The following is a 17,855-nucleotide window of genomic DNA, read 5'->3' as shown; positions in this document are numbered from 1 at the left end:
CTTATTGAATACTTAACGGTCGTTCATTGCTTCCTCCAGCTGATCCGTGTCTTCAACTCGAAGGCTCTCCTGCTGGCAAGGAAAGGTCCAGGTTCCGGGATCTGCCTTCCTCGCGTTTCGTCTCCACTTCAGGGTACGAAAGAAATGTCTTTGCAAAAACAAGAGTCATTAACTATTTAGGTATTCCATTGAAACAGCAAATCCTCCACAAGATGTGCACTCTTCATCCGGTTATGTCTGGAATATTCCATCGCAAAACTCTGGCACTGCTAGCTAATACAAGACTGAATATATTTAAATCTCCGTCGACTTCAAATGTTCATACAAGTCTTTCTCCGGTGATCAATTGGGGCTAAGTTAGAGATTTGATTACATGTACTTTTAGGATTTTAGACGTCTTACGCTGCAGACTCTCACACCAAGGCAAACACTGGAGTAGTTATCTCATACTAGAGTGTCCGAAAACAGTATCTCTGTTCCAGCCGGTCGCAGGCTGGATCTTCAGATTATCACAGTTCAGAGACTTGTTTGTGTATCAAGAGCCTTGGATTTCGTGTCGGGAACCCTGTTTGAGCGTCACACACATGCTTTTGTAACTTTCTCTTTACCCCTGTGATTGGACAGTTTGTTCATTTTGGGCTGTGCCCGAGTCCACGTGGAGTGTTTCCCATTGGTTGTTCTCGTTCCGAGACAGCCCATTGTTCTCAATTGATCTGCTGTTTCGACCCTGTTGGCTGGATTTATGAGATGGACTGTTTACTGTCCGAGATTCAAACCGTCTGGTTTGTACCCTCTGCAAGACACTGCTGTTGCCAAAGGATTCATTCAGCGATGGTGAAGATAAACCACTTGTCCAGTATTTAGTTTACGATTCTTTTTAAAAACATTCTTTGTCAGTGTGGGTTTGTGACCAGAAACCAAGTAGATACAGATAATGGCTTAGGACCAACCTCATATTATGAACCACTCTGACGCGACATTAAGCAGAAACAGTCATATAAGTACAGTGCAAATGAGGATGCTATATTTGGTATAAAGAGATACAAAATAAGCTAATGAAACAAAAATGTGATACAAAATAAAAGTACACTGTCGGGTTACAAAAATAAAGATAGCCATGCATCTCTAATAGCAGGACCCTCTACATATCGCTGTTGTGCAATTCTTGCTGCAGGCTGAGGTAGCTGTATCACATAAAACTAAACATGGTTCCTGTGAGCCTGTAGATTTATTAATATCAGTATCTTCCCATGGCAGATATACTGCAATTTTTGCAGGACCTTTTTGACGAAGGGAAATCTCCCTCCACGCTTAAGGTCTACCTGGCAGGCTTTTCTCCCTAAAAGCATTTCTGCTTTCCATATCAAGCAGTCAGTGGAATTGGAGGCCTTCCATCCATCCCCTTTCCAGTTTGACGGGGAGAGAAAGCGCCATACACTGTGTCCAGTTAGGGCACTGGCCTATAGGGTTGCCAGAAATTAAAATACGTTTGTTGCCCAAAGTCAACTAAATACCAGCCCAAAAGTAGCCCAATATTAATATTTGCCTAGACTAGCTAAAAAATAACCCGATATACATGCTGTATTCCAGTTTCTTACTACATTTTTATCTTAAGGTATTAGAATGATCAGAACTCAGCATAGCAGAGTGGTTAGAGCATTTGGAACTGCATAAGCAAAGGTCTTCAAAGGAAAAAAATAGCTTGTAGCCAGGGTTAAGCGACTAGTAAAGCTACACAGCTATTTTAATGAAAAAATACAATTGCTTTCCTTATTATAATTGATAATATACATCAATAAACCTTTACATTTAAAGCGAAAAACATTTCTAACCTACCTGAATTCTGATTACAGGTTTGTCTGTGTGAAGATATATATCCAAGAATGTATGTACAAAAAATGTAAAGAAAATGTCCTTTATGTATGAACTAAAATGCGTAAGTCTTTAAACGTTCATTAAACTATGTGCACCTGCAGTCACCTTGAAATTGTTTGTATAGCTGCTATACATGCTGCTGTGAAACTTTGCCAGCAGCTCCCGAGGGGCCTGCTGTAAATGAGGTTGAGGTTAGGCTGTTTCTTTACAGTCTAAATCAAATGTGGAGTATGTTTGACAGCAGTTTTAGTCCAATTCTATTTCAACTGTCATCTGCAACAAATGACATCTGAGAGAACACACGCTATGTTTAATTCACGATCAGACTCCCACTCTGTCCTGTATACTGTATTTTAAATCAGTATATATCTTCTGTTAACAGGCGTGCATGAAACATACGCTACCCATAATGCAATGTACATCATATCCACAGATGTTGATGCTTGTTATTGTTACAATGTTTAGCAACAGTGATGTAAACACTAAGGGTTGTGTATCATATACCTTTTATTTTGCATAAAAATATAGTTAAGACTTTAAAACGATTATTTTTTTCACGCACAATAAATAAAATTACAAGCACAATTGGGCATGAATCCGCCCAATCTGGCAACCCTGCTGGCGTATTATGTTGGTATCAATTGTTTGTTTGCTTCGGGTCTAAGCTTCATGAACAAGCCCTTTCTAAACTGCGGCTGTCGAGGTGGACTGTACACACGGTCAGGATTGTATACAATCTAGCCAATCTGCCCCCTCCAGAGAAGATCACTGGTTACTCCACAAGAGGTCTTGCAACCTCTTGAGCGTTATTCCAGGGCGCATCTGTCGCAGAGAATTGCAACGCTGCAGTTTGGGTCACGCCTTTTACAAGATTTTACCGAATGAATGTCATAGAGGAACAGAACCCTAGTTTTGGGACCCGTGTTAAGGACAGCCACTGATTCTGCCTTTTAACACACTTTTATCGGGGTAGTTAGCCACACACCTTAATTAGACTTCTGGTGTTAAATGCTGTGGTTACTCTGTGTAACCTTGCAGGCATATACACTGCATGAAGGCTCTCCCTCGTGGGTGACATTAGACCAGGAAATAGACCCAGGCTCAGTACTGTGTGGTGAGGCGCAAATGCGCTCTTTCTTTATTAAACAAACAAAACACTAACCACAAAACAAAAGGCACATTGGCAAAAAAAATAATAAATAACAAATAATAAACACAGACAAACAAAGCAAGTGCCAGCGTGAGGAGAGGTGCAAGGGACGCGTCTGCAACCGGGCCCAGCCTTTAGGTGCGCACAGTCCTGAGCCCATTTCCTTTTTTTCTGAGCTCAAATGGGCTATGTTTTGAGATGTTTTCATAGAAATGTTTTCATACTAACTTGTACTTGATAACATTAATTTAGAAATCCAATTGATGCCTATGATTAATACGTTTTGTGACCTAATTTGAAGCTATTAATATGTTTCAATAGTAACTAAATCGAGTTCTTACTCAAATTGATTAATATTGTTAAATAACTGATTTATTAAAATGTTTGGATATACAGTACTATTACTTCATTGATTACTGTGTTGTTCACAGTCAGCTTAGTAACGTTAGAATATGTTTTGTTGAAAAATAAAAGAAAAAACTGCGTTTTTGACAGATTCAAATTTTGCTGCTGATGTATTTATTTTCAAAGGGGTTTCTTTTAGGTTGTGCTGCAGCTGTGCTACAAACTTCAGCTCCTTCAAAAATACAAAAGGATAAGCTAATACAAGTGTATTTTATTTCTTCTTGTTTCCAGTACTTTGTCTTCACTGGTATCCTGGCTATGGTGACTTGTGCTGTGTTTCTTCGCCTCAACTCAGTCCTGAAGCTAGCAGTACTACTTATTATGATAACCATCTATTCACTGCTGACCGAGACTATTTACACCTCACTCTTTGTGCGCTATGACAGCTTCCACCACAATGCTGAGTAAGTAAACAAGCAACTTACTACTTATAATTCCAGCTATCTCACAGCTTAATCGCAAACAACATACTTTTACATAAGCCATTTGCCATTGTGTCTCTGCAGACAGACTAAGAAACTTTCAGCACAGTTAAAGTGATTGTATCTGTATCTGGTACTACATTAGGTTAAATAAAGTTCAGTTTCCATGCCTTTAAATTGTTATGCTTGCGCTTCCTAGCATGTTCTTTTGGGTTAAAGCATATTACTGCCTGGAAGCATGTCAGGCAATAAGAGAAGCAGCTGGTTAGGCTATTAGGCTTCCAAGCCAGAGAGGCTGGGAAACCTATTGTTATTGTTAGGATTTTGCCAAAACGCAAAATTTGATTGGCTCACGGTGGCCACGTTTTTTATGTAGCGACTTGCTTTGCACAAACTTGATAGACAACCTTGCCATTTAACCACCTTACTCCCAACTTGGTAGGCATCATCCCAGTGACAATAGAATTCAAATATGGCAAAATGGTGTTGTTTTGTTAAACAAGATGGCTGCCGGATCTACATTTTCAAATTAAATTTAAAACTGCTTCAGTTTAAAAACAGTTTACTTGATTAAATTCAAACCTGAAAACCATCATGCCTGTGTCAGTACAATTGACTTTTTCAAAAATGGTGTTTGTGCATGAACCAAGATGAAGAAGCAACAGCAGCGTGCCAGAGTAGAGATGTGCTGCAAGTAGGAAAGGGAGGGGTCAAGGTGACACCAAGGTTCTTGGTGGATGAGGAGGGAGAGAGGATGGTGGATTACAGCGGAATAGAGATAGATCAGCAGTGGGGGACAAAAGGAGGTCTGATTTGGAGAGGTTGAGTTTGAGATGATGCAAGTGCATCCAGGAAGAGATGTCCGAGAAAGGTAGAGATACAGGAGGAAATGTCAGAGTCAGAGGTGGGAAAGGAGAGGAAGATCTGGGCATCATCAGCATAGAAGTGATACGAGAAGCCATGGGAGGAGATGAGGGGACCCAGGGAGCGGGTGTAGAGAGAAAACAGGAGGGGTCCCAGGACCTTGGGGAACACCTCTCGAAAGAGAGCAAGAGGCAGAGGGTCAGCCACGCCAGGACACCCGGTAGGTAGGAGGAGAACCAGGCAAGAGCAGTGCCAGAGAGTCCCAAGTCAGCAAGGGAGGACAAGAGAAAAGAGTGGTCAGCTGTGTCAAAGGCAGCAGAGAGGTTGAGGAGAATTAGGACAGAGGAGAGGGAGGCGGCATGAGCAAAGAGAGTTCGTGATGGAGAGCAGAGCAGTTTCAGTGGAGTGTGCTGGGCGAAAGCCAGATTGGAGGGGGTCGAGCAGGGAATGTGTTGACAGGAAAACAGAGAGCTGATGGTGTACCGCTCGCTTAAAGGTTTTTGAGAGGAACGGGTGGCAGGAGACAGTACAGTAGTTCTGGAGGGATGAGGGATCCAGGTAGGGTTTTTTTTAAGATGGGGGCAATGCAGGCTTCTTTGAAGGCAGAGGGGAAGCAGCCAGAGAGCAGATAGGTGTTGAGGAGAGAGGAAATAAAAGGGAGTAGAGCAGGGGCAGCAGCCTGGAAGTGAGTGGGGAGGGGGTCCAGAGCACATATGGTGGGTTTATAGCTCTGGATCAGGGAGCAGAGATCGGAGTCCGAGAGGGGCAAGAAGGAGGAGGAGGGAGGGTAGGATAGTAGGGGTTGCAGAGTGTTAAGGGGAGGGAGTGAGCAGAGGACAGGGTATGGGTTAGGAGAGGTGGGGAGGGCTAAGGAGGGAGGAGGTAGAGAAAAGTTTACAGGGATTGTTGATAGAAGACAGAATGATAGAGTGGAAGTAGAAGTGTTTGGCAGAGAGTAGTGTAGAAGAGAAGGAAGGAAGTTGAGTCTACAGAGAGTTTGGAGAAGTCGATAGTGGGGAGGAGCGAGAGACTAGCAGAGGAGAAGACAGAGGGGGAGAGGGAACTGAGGTTTTGACGGAAGGTAACAGAGGGGGTCGGCGGAGCAGGAAGGGATGGGAGCGACAGAGAAGGAGATAAAGTAGTGGTCAGAGATGGTCAGTAGTGGTCAGTCAAGAGGAGTGTCCGAGAGGGCAAGGGGCAAGCAGTCCCTGGTGAAGATGAGGTCCTGCAATAAACTGAGACTGCTGTGCATTCAATTTTCAATGGTAAAAATAGAGTACAATACATTTTACCATTACCATTAAAAACAACTTTCATAAAAAAAAAACAAAAAAAAACAAGGCATTTACTTGACCAGGCGGCTGTTATAATATAGTTAGCTGTATAACATTGCAGAGCTTGTTCTGCTTCCAGTTTCATTATTTTAATCCATATTGGCATATATAATTTAAACATTGTCACACTTTAAAGGCATGTTGACCCCTGTCGTCAGGTGCAAGTGGTGTGGTGCAACAAAGTGGCTGTCCAAACAGTACGTCTCCCAAAAACAATCTGTGTTTATTTTAACACAATATAAACAGTCCGCCCCTCTACCAGCAGTGGTATTTGGGGGGTACACGGCGGGCTTGCAAACCCAAAAATAATAATTACAACAATAATCCAATGGACTTGGTCGGTCCCACGTCCTCAGTGCACGAAAGGGTACGTGCTCGGTTCCACGGATCGGGTGAACAAGAATGTGGTGTTAGTGCAGGGAAGTGCTCCGAAGCGACTGCTGGCTTTTTAGCGACAGCTCTAGGGTGCTCAATCCTCCTCTGCAAATACAAAACATAAACGTAACAAAACAAACCATACAGTCTCCGGCTGTCTGGTTACGTTTGTCAGCGTAAGGCGGCGTACTGACATAGCTGCTTCCCCTTTGTACCCACAAAGTCCTCCCTGCAATCAACCCGTTGCCATGGTTTCTCCAATAGAGGGTCGTCCCGCAGCGGATTGCAATGGAGTCTTTCCGGGTACGTGCAACTACGCTCTCCCCCTAATATGGTCACCTTCCGGTTTCCACCTACCATCAAGGCAGTCCATCTAGGAGGCAGCATACCACCATCCTTACACAGCGCCCTTTCCAGTCGGGAGGGAGATTTACAACATTGATCCTTTCTCTCTTTTCACACCCCTGTTGCAAATAAATCATATATTATTTTTTTTTTTTATCTAGAAATACAAATAAACAAACAAGAAAAATCATACAAAATATTAGCAGGATGAATTCAGATCCATGGATAGCCACCCTATACAAATATGCACACTTGCCTCAGTAAGTGCACCGTGAACCCCACACACTGGCAGACTTGCATTTAAAGAGCCACAGAATCAGCCTTTTCGTGCATGACAGTTCTGCATTACGGTTTGTGTTACAGAACACTTCAATTCAAACCGAGGTCCCCAGATTCTTTGGTCTGCACATATGTACTGTACATATATATTTATATATATTGTATGTGTGTTTTAGGATATTCATTTTCTGACTCTGTGTCATCAGTGTTCTATTTTTGTGATATTGTTTCACTTTCTTTTTTTATGTGCATGTTATGTTAATCGCACTCTCCTCTGTTTTGTACCGCTTAGCATACCGTAATTAATTCCCTGCAGCACCATTTTAAGAATATACTAAAGCACATTTGACGCAATGAGTGCAGCTGGCATTTGTACAGAAAGTAAGTCATATAACTGCATTATGGAGCAAAGTACTAAAAGTATAATACTATAAGGCTACGTACACACACACTGCAGTTGGCCCGACAACTGTATTTACAAACGGCACTCACTGTGTTTGTTTGTTGTACACACACATACACCTTTCATTATTGATGTGAGTGCAGTCCCTGTTTAAACGAACCACTGAACTCGGGTCATCATTACATGCCGATCGTGAGGTTTTGTGTGACAACATGGATGCTTCTTTTGTTTATGCTTTTGGAAGAAAGTACTGTACGTACTCGATTGAGAGCTCGTCAAGCACAGCTATGCTCTTTTCTGCAAAACCAGCGGAGACGTCGTTTTGCTTTTTCTGCACTGCTAAATACAGTGGCGACGATCTGCATTACCATGACAGTAGACCGAAACATTTAGGCGATCTTCCGACCAGAAGGCTGGTGGGAACGACTTGAGTGGTTTCCAAATAACTGGATTAAAAATGTACGCATGTCTCAGGAGTCGTATATGCATCTTTGTCATTTCCAGAGACATTTCCTGGAGTACCAAAACACACAGATGAGAGGTTCAATATCGGTGGAAAAACAAGCTACGGTCACACTGTACCATTGGGGATACGAATTGTCCCACATTGTTTTATTTAAGTTGCAAAACCAAAAATCCGTTTGTTTTTTCTTACAACAAAATATTATACAACTGTACTTTGATTAAATAACAAAAAAGTATATTACATGTATGCACTATTTACCATTGCTATACATTTACTGTTCATCAATATTACAAAATCAACTTAGGTCATCAGGCACCTACCGGTATATGTGTGTGTGTGTGTGTATTTATATATATATATATATATATATATATATATATATATATATATATATATATATATATATAGATAGATAGATAGATAGATAGATAGATAGATAGATAGATAGATAGATAGATAGATAGATAGATAGATAGATATACAGTGCAGTGAAAAAGTATTTGACCCCTCTGATTTTCTGCATTTTTACATATTTTTGACACTGAATGTTATCAGGTCTCCAACCAAAACCTAATATTAGATAACAGGGACCCTCAGTGAACAAATAACACAAAATTGTTATACATATTTCATTTATTTATTAAAGAAAGTTATGCAACACCCAATGCCCCCGTGTGAAAAAGTAATCGCCTTCTTAGACTCAATAACTGGTTACGCCACCTTTAGCAGCAATAACTGCAACCAAACGCTTCCTGTAATTATTGATTAGTCTCTCACAGCACCCAGGTCCTGATGCAGCAAAGCATCCCCAAACCATGACACTACCACCACCGTGCTTAACTGTTGGCATGAGGTTCTTACTGTGGAATGCAGTGTTTGGTTTTCGCCAGACATAACGGGGCCCATGTCGGCCAAAAAGTTCCACTTTTGACTCATCTGTCCATAGAACATTGTTCCAGAACTCTTGAGGATCATCCAGGTGCTTTTTGGCAAACTTGAGACAAGCATTCATGTTCTTCTTAGTGAGCAATGGTTTCTGCCCTGCTACTCTGCCATGAATCCCATTTTTGCCCAGTGTCTTTCTGATGGTGGAGTCATGAACACTGACCTTAGCCGAGGCGAGAGAGGCCTGCAGATCCCTGGATGTCGTTCTAGGGTTCTTTGTGACTTCCTGGACAATTTTACGCCTTGCTCTTGGAGAGATTTTGGCAGGACAGCCACTCCTGGGAAGATTCACTACTGTCCCAAACTTTCTCCATTTGGACAATATGGCTCTGACTGTGGTTCGGTGGAGCCCCAGAGCCTTAGAAATGGCTTTGTAACCCTTTCCAGACTGATAGGCATCAACAATTTTTTTCCGGAGGTCTTAAGGAATTTCTTTTGTTCGTGGCATGATGTGCCTCTAGAACCTGTTGCTGACAACTTCACTCTGATGATAAGGGCCAAAGTTAGTCAGATTTATATTGGCCAGGGCTGGCCCAGATCAGGCCTGGTTGTTAACCAAGTACTCAAACAGCTGACCCTAATTATTCCTTTAATTGGGTTGAGTTAACGGGGGGGGGGGGGGGGGGGGGGGGCAATAACTTTTTCACACCTGAAAATTGCATGTTTGATTACCTTGCAGACCAAACAAATGAAAGAAGCACCAAACTTTGGTGTCATTTTTTCTCTCAGACTCCCTCTATATACTATTATTATTATTATTATTATTATTATTTATTTCTTAGCAGACGCCCTTATCCAGGGCGACTTACAATCGTAAGCAAATACATTTCAAGTGTTACAATACAAGTAATACAATAAGAGCAAGAAATACAATAACTTTTGTTCAAGCAAAGTACAAGTGTGACAAACCACAATTCAATAATACAGCAGATAATAGTGATAGTTACATCAGGATATGATTAAATAGTGATAGTTACATCAGGATATGATTAAATACAAAGTACTACAGGTTAAACACTTGGCAGATTACAGTATTCTGAAGTACAGGATTAAATGCAGTAAAATAGGGGGCAGATAAGAGCAAAAAAAGCACATTTACATGAAGGGTGATAGTGTCCCAGGATACAAACAGAGGAGTTCTACAGGTGCTGTTTGAAGAGGTGAGTCTTAAGGAGGCGCCGGAATGTGGTCAGGGACTGGGCAGTCCTGACATCTGTAGGAAGGTCATTCCACCACTGCGGAGCAAGGGTGGAGAAGGAGCGGGCTCTGGAGGCAGGGGAGCGTAGCGGAGGTAGAGCTAGTCTTCTAGTACAGGCGGAGCGGAGAGGTCGAGTGGGGGTGTAGGGAGAGATGAGGGTCTGGAGGTAGCTGGGTGCAGTCTGGTCAAGGCATCTGTAGGCTAGTACAAAAGTCTTGAACTGGATGCAAGCGGTGATCGGGAGCCAGTGGAGCGAGCAGAGTAGTGGAGTAGCGTGGGCGAAGCGAGGCAGAGAGAACACCAGGCAGGCAGCAGAGTTCTGGATGAGCTGGAGCGGACGGGTGGCGGACGCAGGGAGGCCAGCCAGGAGGGAGTTGCAGTAGTCTAGGCGGGAGAGTACCAGGGCCTGGACCAGGAGCTGGGTAGCATAGTTGGTGAGGAAGGGTCGGATTCTTTGGATGTTGCTCAGGAAGAATCGGCAAGTGCGTGCCAGAGTGGAGATGTGCTGGGAATAAGAGAGGCAGGGGTCCAGGGTGACTCCAAGGTTCTTAGCGGAGGAAGAGGGAGAGAGTGTGGTAGATTCCAGAGGAACAGAGATAGAGATATCAGAGGAGGGGGAGGAGGAGGGAAAGAAAAGGAGGTCAGATTTAGAGAGGTTGAGTTTGAGATGATGCGAGTGCATCCAGGAGGAAATAGCAGAGAAACAGGTAGAGATACGGGAGGAGATGGTGGAGTCAGAGGTGGGGAAGGAGAGGAAAATCTGAGCATCATCAGCATAGAAATGGTATGAGAAACCATAGGATGCGATGAGGGGGCCCAGGGAGCGGGTGTAGAGAGAGAACAGGAGAGGACCCAAGACTCCAGTTAAGAGAGGGTGAGGTGTGGAGGTTGCTCCACGCCAGGCTACCTGGTAAGTGCGGTTGGAGAGGTAGGAGGAGAACCAGGCCAGAGCAGTGCCAGAGATCCCCAGGTCAGCAAGAGAGAGGTCGAGGAGAATTAGGACAGAGGAGAGAGAGGCAGCTCGGGCACACTTAAGTGAGTTGGTGACAGACAGGAGGGCGGTTTCAGTGGAGTGGGCAGAGCGGAAGCCAGATTGGAGAGGGTCAAGCAGAGAGTGGTTGGACAGGAAAGCAGAGAGCTGGCGGTGTACAGTCCGCTCGAGGGTTTTGGAGAGGAAGGGTAGGAGGAAGGGTAGGAGGGAGACAGGACGGTAGCGCTGGAGGGAGGTGGGGTCGAGGGTAGGTTTTTTGAGGAGGGGAGTGATAGAGGCTTTTTTGAAGGCAGAGGGAAAGATACCAGAAAGTAGAGAGGTGTTGAGGAGGGAGGAGATGAAGGGGAGTAGAGCAGGAGCAGCAGCTTGAAAGAGGTGAGTGGGGAGGGGGTCCAAGGCACACGTGGTGGGTTTGTGACCCTGGAGCAGGGAGGAGAGGTCAGAGTCTGAGAGGGGCAAGAAGGTGGAGAAGGAGGGCGAGTTAGTAGGGGATGTAGTGGGTGTAGGGGTTGGAGCAGGAGGGGGTGCGGGGGAGGGAGAGGTGTTAAAGAGTTTGCGGATATCTGAGATTTTAGAAGAGAAGAAGGAGGCAAAGTCGTCAGGGGAGATAGAGGAGGGAGGAGGAGGGGGGGAGGGTTTAGGAGGGAGGAGAAGGTAGAGAATAGTTTATGTGGGTTGTTAGTAGAGGCTTGGATTACAGATTGGAAATAAGCACATTTAGCAGAGGAGAGAGTAGAGGAGAAGGAGGAGAGGAGAGTGCGGTAAAGGTCTAGGGCAGCAGGGAGTTTGGTTCTCTTCCATTTCTTTTCAGCAGATCGCAGTGTGATTCTTGCCGAGCGGAGAGCAGAGGAGAGCCAGGGATGGGGAGGGGAGGGGCGAGCAGGTCGGGAGGTGAGGGGACAGAGGGAGTCGAGGGAGGAGGTGAGTGAGGAGAAGAGGGTGGAGGTAGCAGAGTCTACGGAGAGTTGTGAAAAGGAGTCGATAGGAGGGAGGTGAGAGAGAGAGCAGTGGAGGCAAGGACAGAGGGGGAGAGAGAGCGGAGGTTACGGAGAGAGGTGATAGTGGGGGTAGGAGGAGCAGGGAGAGGGGGGAGAGACAGAGAAAAAGAGATGAAATAGTGATCAGAGAGGTCCAGGGGGGTGACAGAGAGGGTGGAGGGGCAGCAGGCCCTGGAGAAGGTGAGGTCCAGTTGACGGCCAGCTTTGTGGGTAGGAGGGGACGGAGAGAGACAGAAGTCGAAGGAGTGAAGGAGAGGGAGGAATCCAGCAGAGTGGCTGGGGTTGGAGAGATGGATGTTGAAGTCACCCAACAGGACAGTCGGGGTAGACAGAGAGGGGAGGGAGGAGAGTAGATAGTCGAGTTCATCCAGAAAGTGAGTGAGAGGCCGAGGGGGGCGGTACAGAACAATGAGCAGGAGTTGACAGGGAGAGGTTATTTGGACTGCATGAAATTCAAAGGTATTGACAGAGAGTGAGGTGAGATCGGAGGGGACAGAAAAGAGTAAGGAGGGAGAGAGGAGAAGACCCGTCCCACCTCCCCGTCCAGTGAGACGCGGGGTATGGGACAGGACGTAGAGAGAGGACAGGGCAGCAGGAGTAACAGTGTTATCAGGGGACAGCCAGGTTTCAGTGAGAGCAAGGAAATCGAGCGAGAGGTGGGAGGCAAAGGCAGATATGAAATCAGCTTTGTTAGCAGAAGAGTGACAGTTCCAGAGTGCACCAGAGAGTGTGCGGGAGGGGGGGAGAGGCAGAGAAATGAGGTTAGAGGGGTTGGAGGAGCAGCAGCGGATGGAGGGCAGAGGACGAGGACGGGAGGACAGAACAGGGATGTGAGAGACAGTCATAGCAGGACAAGCAAGACAAAAGGCACAGTAGGAGCAGTAGGGTGGAGGGTACAGACCTGACTAGTAGATAGCTTCTTCCAGAGCCCCGTTAGGTTTGAATCCAGTCGAACAGCGTCTCAGCGCAGGCCTCCCCTTGCTGGACTCCCACAGCTAGACTCCCGGCTCTTTTGTTGAGGCTCTTCTGTTTGCTGGCACTTCGTGCTGGCGCCGAAATAAGCTGCTTGATTAAATGTTACACCTGCTTGGCAAAAGAACCAACTAAACTGTGTGGAAACCAATCAAATAGCAAAATCAAATGCTAATCAATTTAGCCACTCACCTGGTACTACTCACACACTAACTCAGCCAATTCAAACACCACCTTACAATATCACCAAATGTAGTTAGTTAAAATTACTAGAAGCAGGAACTTACTACTACTATACTACTACAACCCACAAAAAAATCTGACCAAATACAATGTGAAAAGTGTGCAAAAATGCAGACACACACACAAACCAAACTGAATTAACTACCAAACTTGCTACTTGTTCTGAACAGAATTAACTAGTGCAGTTGTTGCTGCCCTTTGTAACCGATCTGTGTGTGTATACAAACCGTATTAAGAGCAAAAGGTGTACTCACAACCACTTTTAGCCCGTGTGTGTATGTAGCCTAATAGTATTTACAAATAAGGAGATTATAAGCATTATTCAATGAATGCTTTGTTTTGCTTAGACAAAGTTATGAATAAAAGCAAATACTTTTTTTTTTTAAACGACAATGAAAAACATCAGTAAAGAATACCCTTTTAAAGTAAACTGATAAGAAAATATACAGTATAATTTTAAATGCATTAAAGTGAGTAATAAACTGACTCCATTGTGATTTAGCAGTTGGTTCAAACAATTTAACACCAAATGTTGGATTTTTTCTTTATAATTCTGTGTAAATAAATTTCAAACTATAAAGAAGGGGGCAGTAGTATTAATCCAGGAATAGTACAACAGGGTTTTTTTTTATGCTGGGTTGTTTTTTCGATGAATAATAATAAAAATAATAATAATAATAATAATAATAATAATAATAATAATAATAATAATAATAGCCGCATCAGTAATAAAACATATATATATATATATATATATATATATATATATATATATATATATATATATATATATTAGGTAAAGAAATCGTTTAAGAAATCTTTGTCAATGTGATCATTATTATGCCTTCTACTTACATAAGTTCCAGACAATGTTATGATTGAATGTTTAAAGGCAATGAGTGAAATATAAAAGTATGTTTTAAAAAATAACTACAAAAAAGTCCCCTTTTAGGATTTTGAATGCTTGAATCAGATCACTGCGTAGTCTTCTTTGTTCAAGACTGAATAGATTCAATTCTTTTAGCCTGTCTGCATACGACATGCCTTTTAAACCCGGGATGATTCTAGTTGCTCTTCTTTGCACTCTTTCTAGAGCAGCAATATCCTTTTTGTAACGAGGTGACCAGAACTGAACACAATATTCTAGAAGAGGTCTTACTAATGCATTGTAAAGTTTTAACATTACTTCCCTTGATTTAAATTCAACACTTCTCACAACATATCCGAGCATCTTGTTGGCCTTTTTTATAGCTTCCCCACATTGTCTAGATGAAGACATTTCTGAGTCAACATAAACTCCTAGGTCTTTTTCATAGATCCCGTCTTCAGTTTCAGTATCTCCCATTTGATATTTATAATGCACATTTTTATTGCCTGTGTGCAATACTTTACACTTTTCTCTATTAAATGTAATTTGCCATGTGTCTGCCCAGTTCTGAATGCTGTCTAGATAATTTTGAATGACCTTTGCTGCTGCAACAGTGTTTGCCACTCCTCCTATTTTTGTGTTGTCTGCAAATTTAACGAGTTTGCTTACTATACCAGAATCTAAATCATTAATGTAGATTAGGAATAGCAGAGGACCTAATACTGATCCCTGTGTTACACCACTGGTTACCTTGCTCCATTTTGAGGTTTCTCCTCTAATCTGTACTTTCTGTCTTCCACATGTTAACCACTTCCTAATCCATGTGCATGCATTTCCTTGAATCACTACTGCGTTCAGTTTGAGAATTAATCTTTTATGTGGGACTTTGTCAAAAGCTTTCTGGAAATCTAAATAAACCATGTCGTATGCTTTGCAATTATCCACTGTCGATGTTGCATCCTCAAAAAAAATCAAGCAGGTTAGTTAGACACAATCTCCCTTTCCTAAAACCATGCTGACTGTCTCCCAGGATACTATTACCAAATATGTAATTTTCCATTTTGGATCTTATTATAGTTTCCATAAGTTTACATATAATAGAAGTCAGGCTTATTGGTCTGTAGTTACCTGGTTCGGTTTTGTCTCGCTTTTTGTGGCTAGGTATTACGTTTGCTATTTTCCAGTCTGTCGGTACAACCCCTGTGTCAAGAGACTGTTGACATGATTTCAGGATAAATTCAGCAGTTCCTGTAGGTTCCCTCTGCTGGGTAGTGCATTTCAAAGCAAAGACTCAACCATGAGCACCAAGGCGCTTTCAAAAGAACGCTGGGACAAAGTTGTTGAAAGGCACAGATCAGGGGATGGGTATAAAAAAATATCAAAGGCCTTGAATATACCTTGGAACACGGTTAAGACGATTATTAAGAAGTGGAAGGTGTATGGCACCACCAAGACCCTGTCTAGATCAGGCCGTCCCTCCAAACTGGATGACCGAGCAAGAAGGAGACTGATCAGAGAGGCTACCAAGAGGCCAATGGCAACTTTGCAAGAGCTACGGGCTTTTATGGCCAAGACTGGTCAAAGTGTGCATGTGACAACAATATCCCAAGCACACCACAGATCTGGCCTGTATGGCAAGAAGGAAGCCATTACTCAAGAAAGCCCACTTTGAATCCTTTTTGAAGTATGCAAAAAAAAAACACTCGGGAGATTCTGTAGCCATGTGGCAAAAAGTTTTGTGGTCTGACGAAACTAAAATAGAACATTTTGGCCTAAATGCAAAGCATTATGTTTGGCGCAAACCCAACACAGCGCATCTCCTAAAGAACACCATCCTTACTGTGAAGCATGGTGGTGGCAGCATCATGTTATGGGATGTTTCTCATCGGCAGGGACTGGGGCACTTGTCAGGATAGAAGGGAAAATGAATGGAGCAAAGTACAGAGAAGTCCTTGAGGAAAACCTGCTGCCCTCTGCAAGAAAGCTGAAACTGGGACGGAAATTCACCTTTCAGCATGACAACGACCCAAAGCACACAGCCAAAGCTACAGTGGAGTGGCTAAGGAACAAAAGAGCCCCGACCAAACTCCAATCAAAAATTTGTGGCATGACTTGAAGATTGCTGTCCATCAACACTCCCAAAGGAACTTGACAGAGCTTTAACAGTTTTGTAAAAAAGAATGGTCAAATCTAGGTGTGCAAAGTTGGTAGAGACCTATCCCAACAGACTCACAGCTGTAATTGCTGCCAAAGGTGCTTCCACCAAGTATTAACTCAGGTGGGTGGAGACTTGTCCAATTATGATCTTTCAGTTTTGTATTTTTAATATATATATATATTTCTCAATAAAAACTTGTTTCCCCTTAACAGTATGGAGTATGGTGTGTAGATAAGTGGGAAAAAAATCCTCATTTAAATGCATGAAACTCTGAGGCACTGACACAACAAAATGTGAAAAAAGTTCAAGGGAGTGTAGACTTTCTATAGGCACTGTAGGTTTCAATTTATAGAACTTCTTGTGTATGCAAGGCACAGTGAAATCTTATCATCCAGTATCCCTAAGTATGAAGTGGGACCTGGTTAGTGTGCAATATTAGCACTGTCGAACCACAAGGTTAGGCAGTGTTAAATTAAAACACAGTAAGATTTGTCCTTGCTGATGGATTAACCCTGACCTGGTCCGACATCGCAATTTTCCCTTTCCGGTCCAATGTCGATCTCTAGTCAGTTTTTCTCTGGAAAAAGCCGAGAAAACCATTCAGTGGCTGAGTGACACTAATAGGAGCCGAGAGAACCCCCCCAAAAAAAAGGGCGTATCTCATGAATACTGATAGCCCCGACACCACATAGATAACACGGACATAAACAAACAAGATAGCTGCTTCTGCATCCAGTGCTCAAAGAACATCGCAGACATTGCAGAGCTTTTTTTAGATGTTATAATAATAAAGTAACGACTTGGATCGCATTATTGAGGAGTTTGGTGATAAAACGAGTGATCAAGAGATGATTTATCGGTATGTACTATTATTAAGAGGTATTTGAAAAATATAGCGAACAAGGGGTAGGACGGGGCTGTACTGAGTGTCCTGTTGATATGCAGTGCCTTTTTAAACCTGTTTTACTGTGAAAAAAATACTTTTAAACAGTGCGTCTAAAATAAAATGCGTGTGTGAAAATAAATTGGACCTGATGCGCCTGAGACGCGCTGAATAAATGGACCGCTAAAGGTTAAAACAGCAGGAAAGAGCAGCAAAACCGACAGCCTGTGTTCAGCTGATGCAATTTGGAAATGTATTTAAAAGTTATTGTGCCACCAAGCATATCACCGAATTTAATTTAACCCAAAAAGGTTGACACTACCAAACGTCCCGGTGTGGCTGGGACAGTCCCAGTGTCAGAAAGGCTGTCCCAGTTTCCCGAAGCATTTTCAAAAATCGTGATTTTGTCCCAAAACGAGGAGTTTGGCCGATTGCGGCCTGCGTACTTTGTACGTGGGGGGAGGTGTGTGGCAGAGCAGGGCTCTGCCTTTGTAAATATTGGCAGGGATGGGGTTAAATTCTCCTCCCTGCCCAGGTTTATTGTGTCAGGTGGGAATAATTAACAACAGCACCCAGCCACATGACATAAAAGGAGGCCTCAGTGCCTCAGTAGAGAGAGGTAGCTGTGGAAGCAAGTGGGGTTTTTCTTTGTGTGCTGTTTTTTTTTTTTTTAAATTTTGC

General features: G+C 43.2%; 1 protein-coding gene across 2 annotated transcripts in view; it reads left to right on the top strand.

Annotated features, from left to right (window-relative positions):
- The window catches only part of adcy8 (adenylate cyclase 8 (brain)), a 229,790-nt gene that overhangs the window by 135,457 nt on the left and 76,478 nt on the right, over positions 1–17,855 (top strand). For both annotated transcript variants that reach the window (XM_033998810.3, XM_033998809.3), the window contains one exon: positions 3,662–3,834. In XM_033998810.3, the coding sequence (XP_033854701.2) occupies positions 3,662–3,834 (173 nt within the window). The remainder of the gene's footprint in view (positions 1–3,661; positions 3,835–17,855) is intronic.

This window comes from Acipenser ruthenus, chromosome 4 (assembly GCF_902713425.1).
Source record: "Acipenser ruthenus chromosome 4, fAciRut3.2 maternal haplotype, whole genome shotgun sequence".
Lineage (NCBI taxonomy): Eukaryota > Metazoa > Chordata > Actinopteri > Acipenseriformes > Acipenseridae > Acipenser > Acipenser ruthenus.
This window is presented reverse-complemented; position numbering and strand designations above follow the sequence as displayed.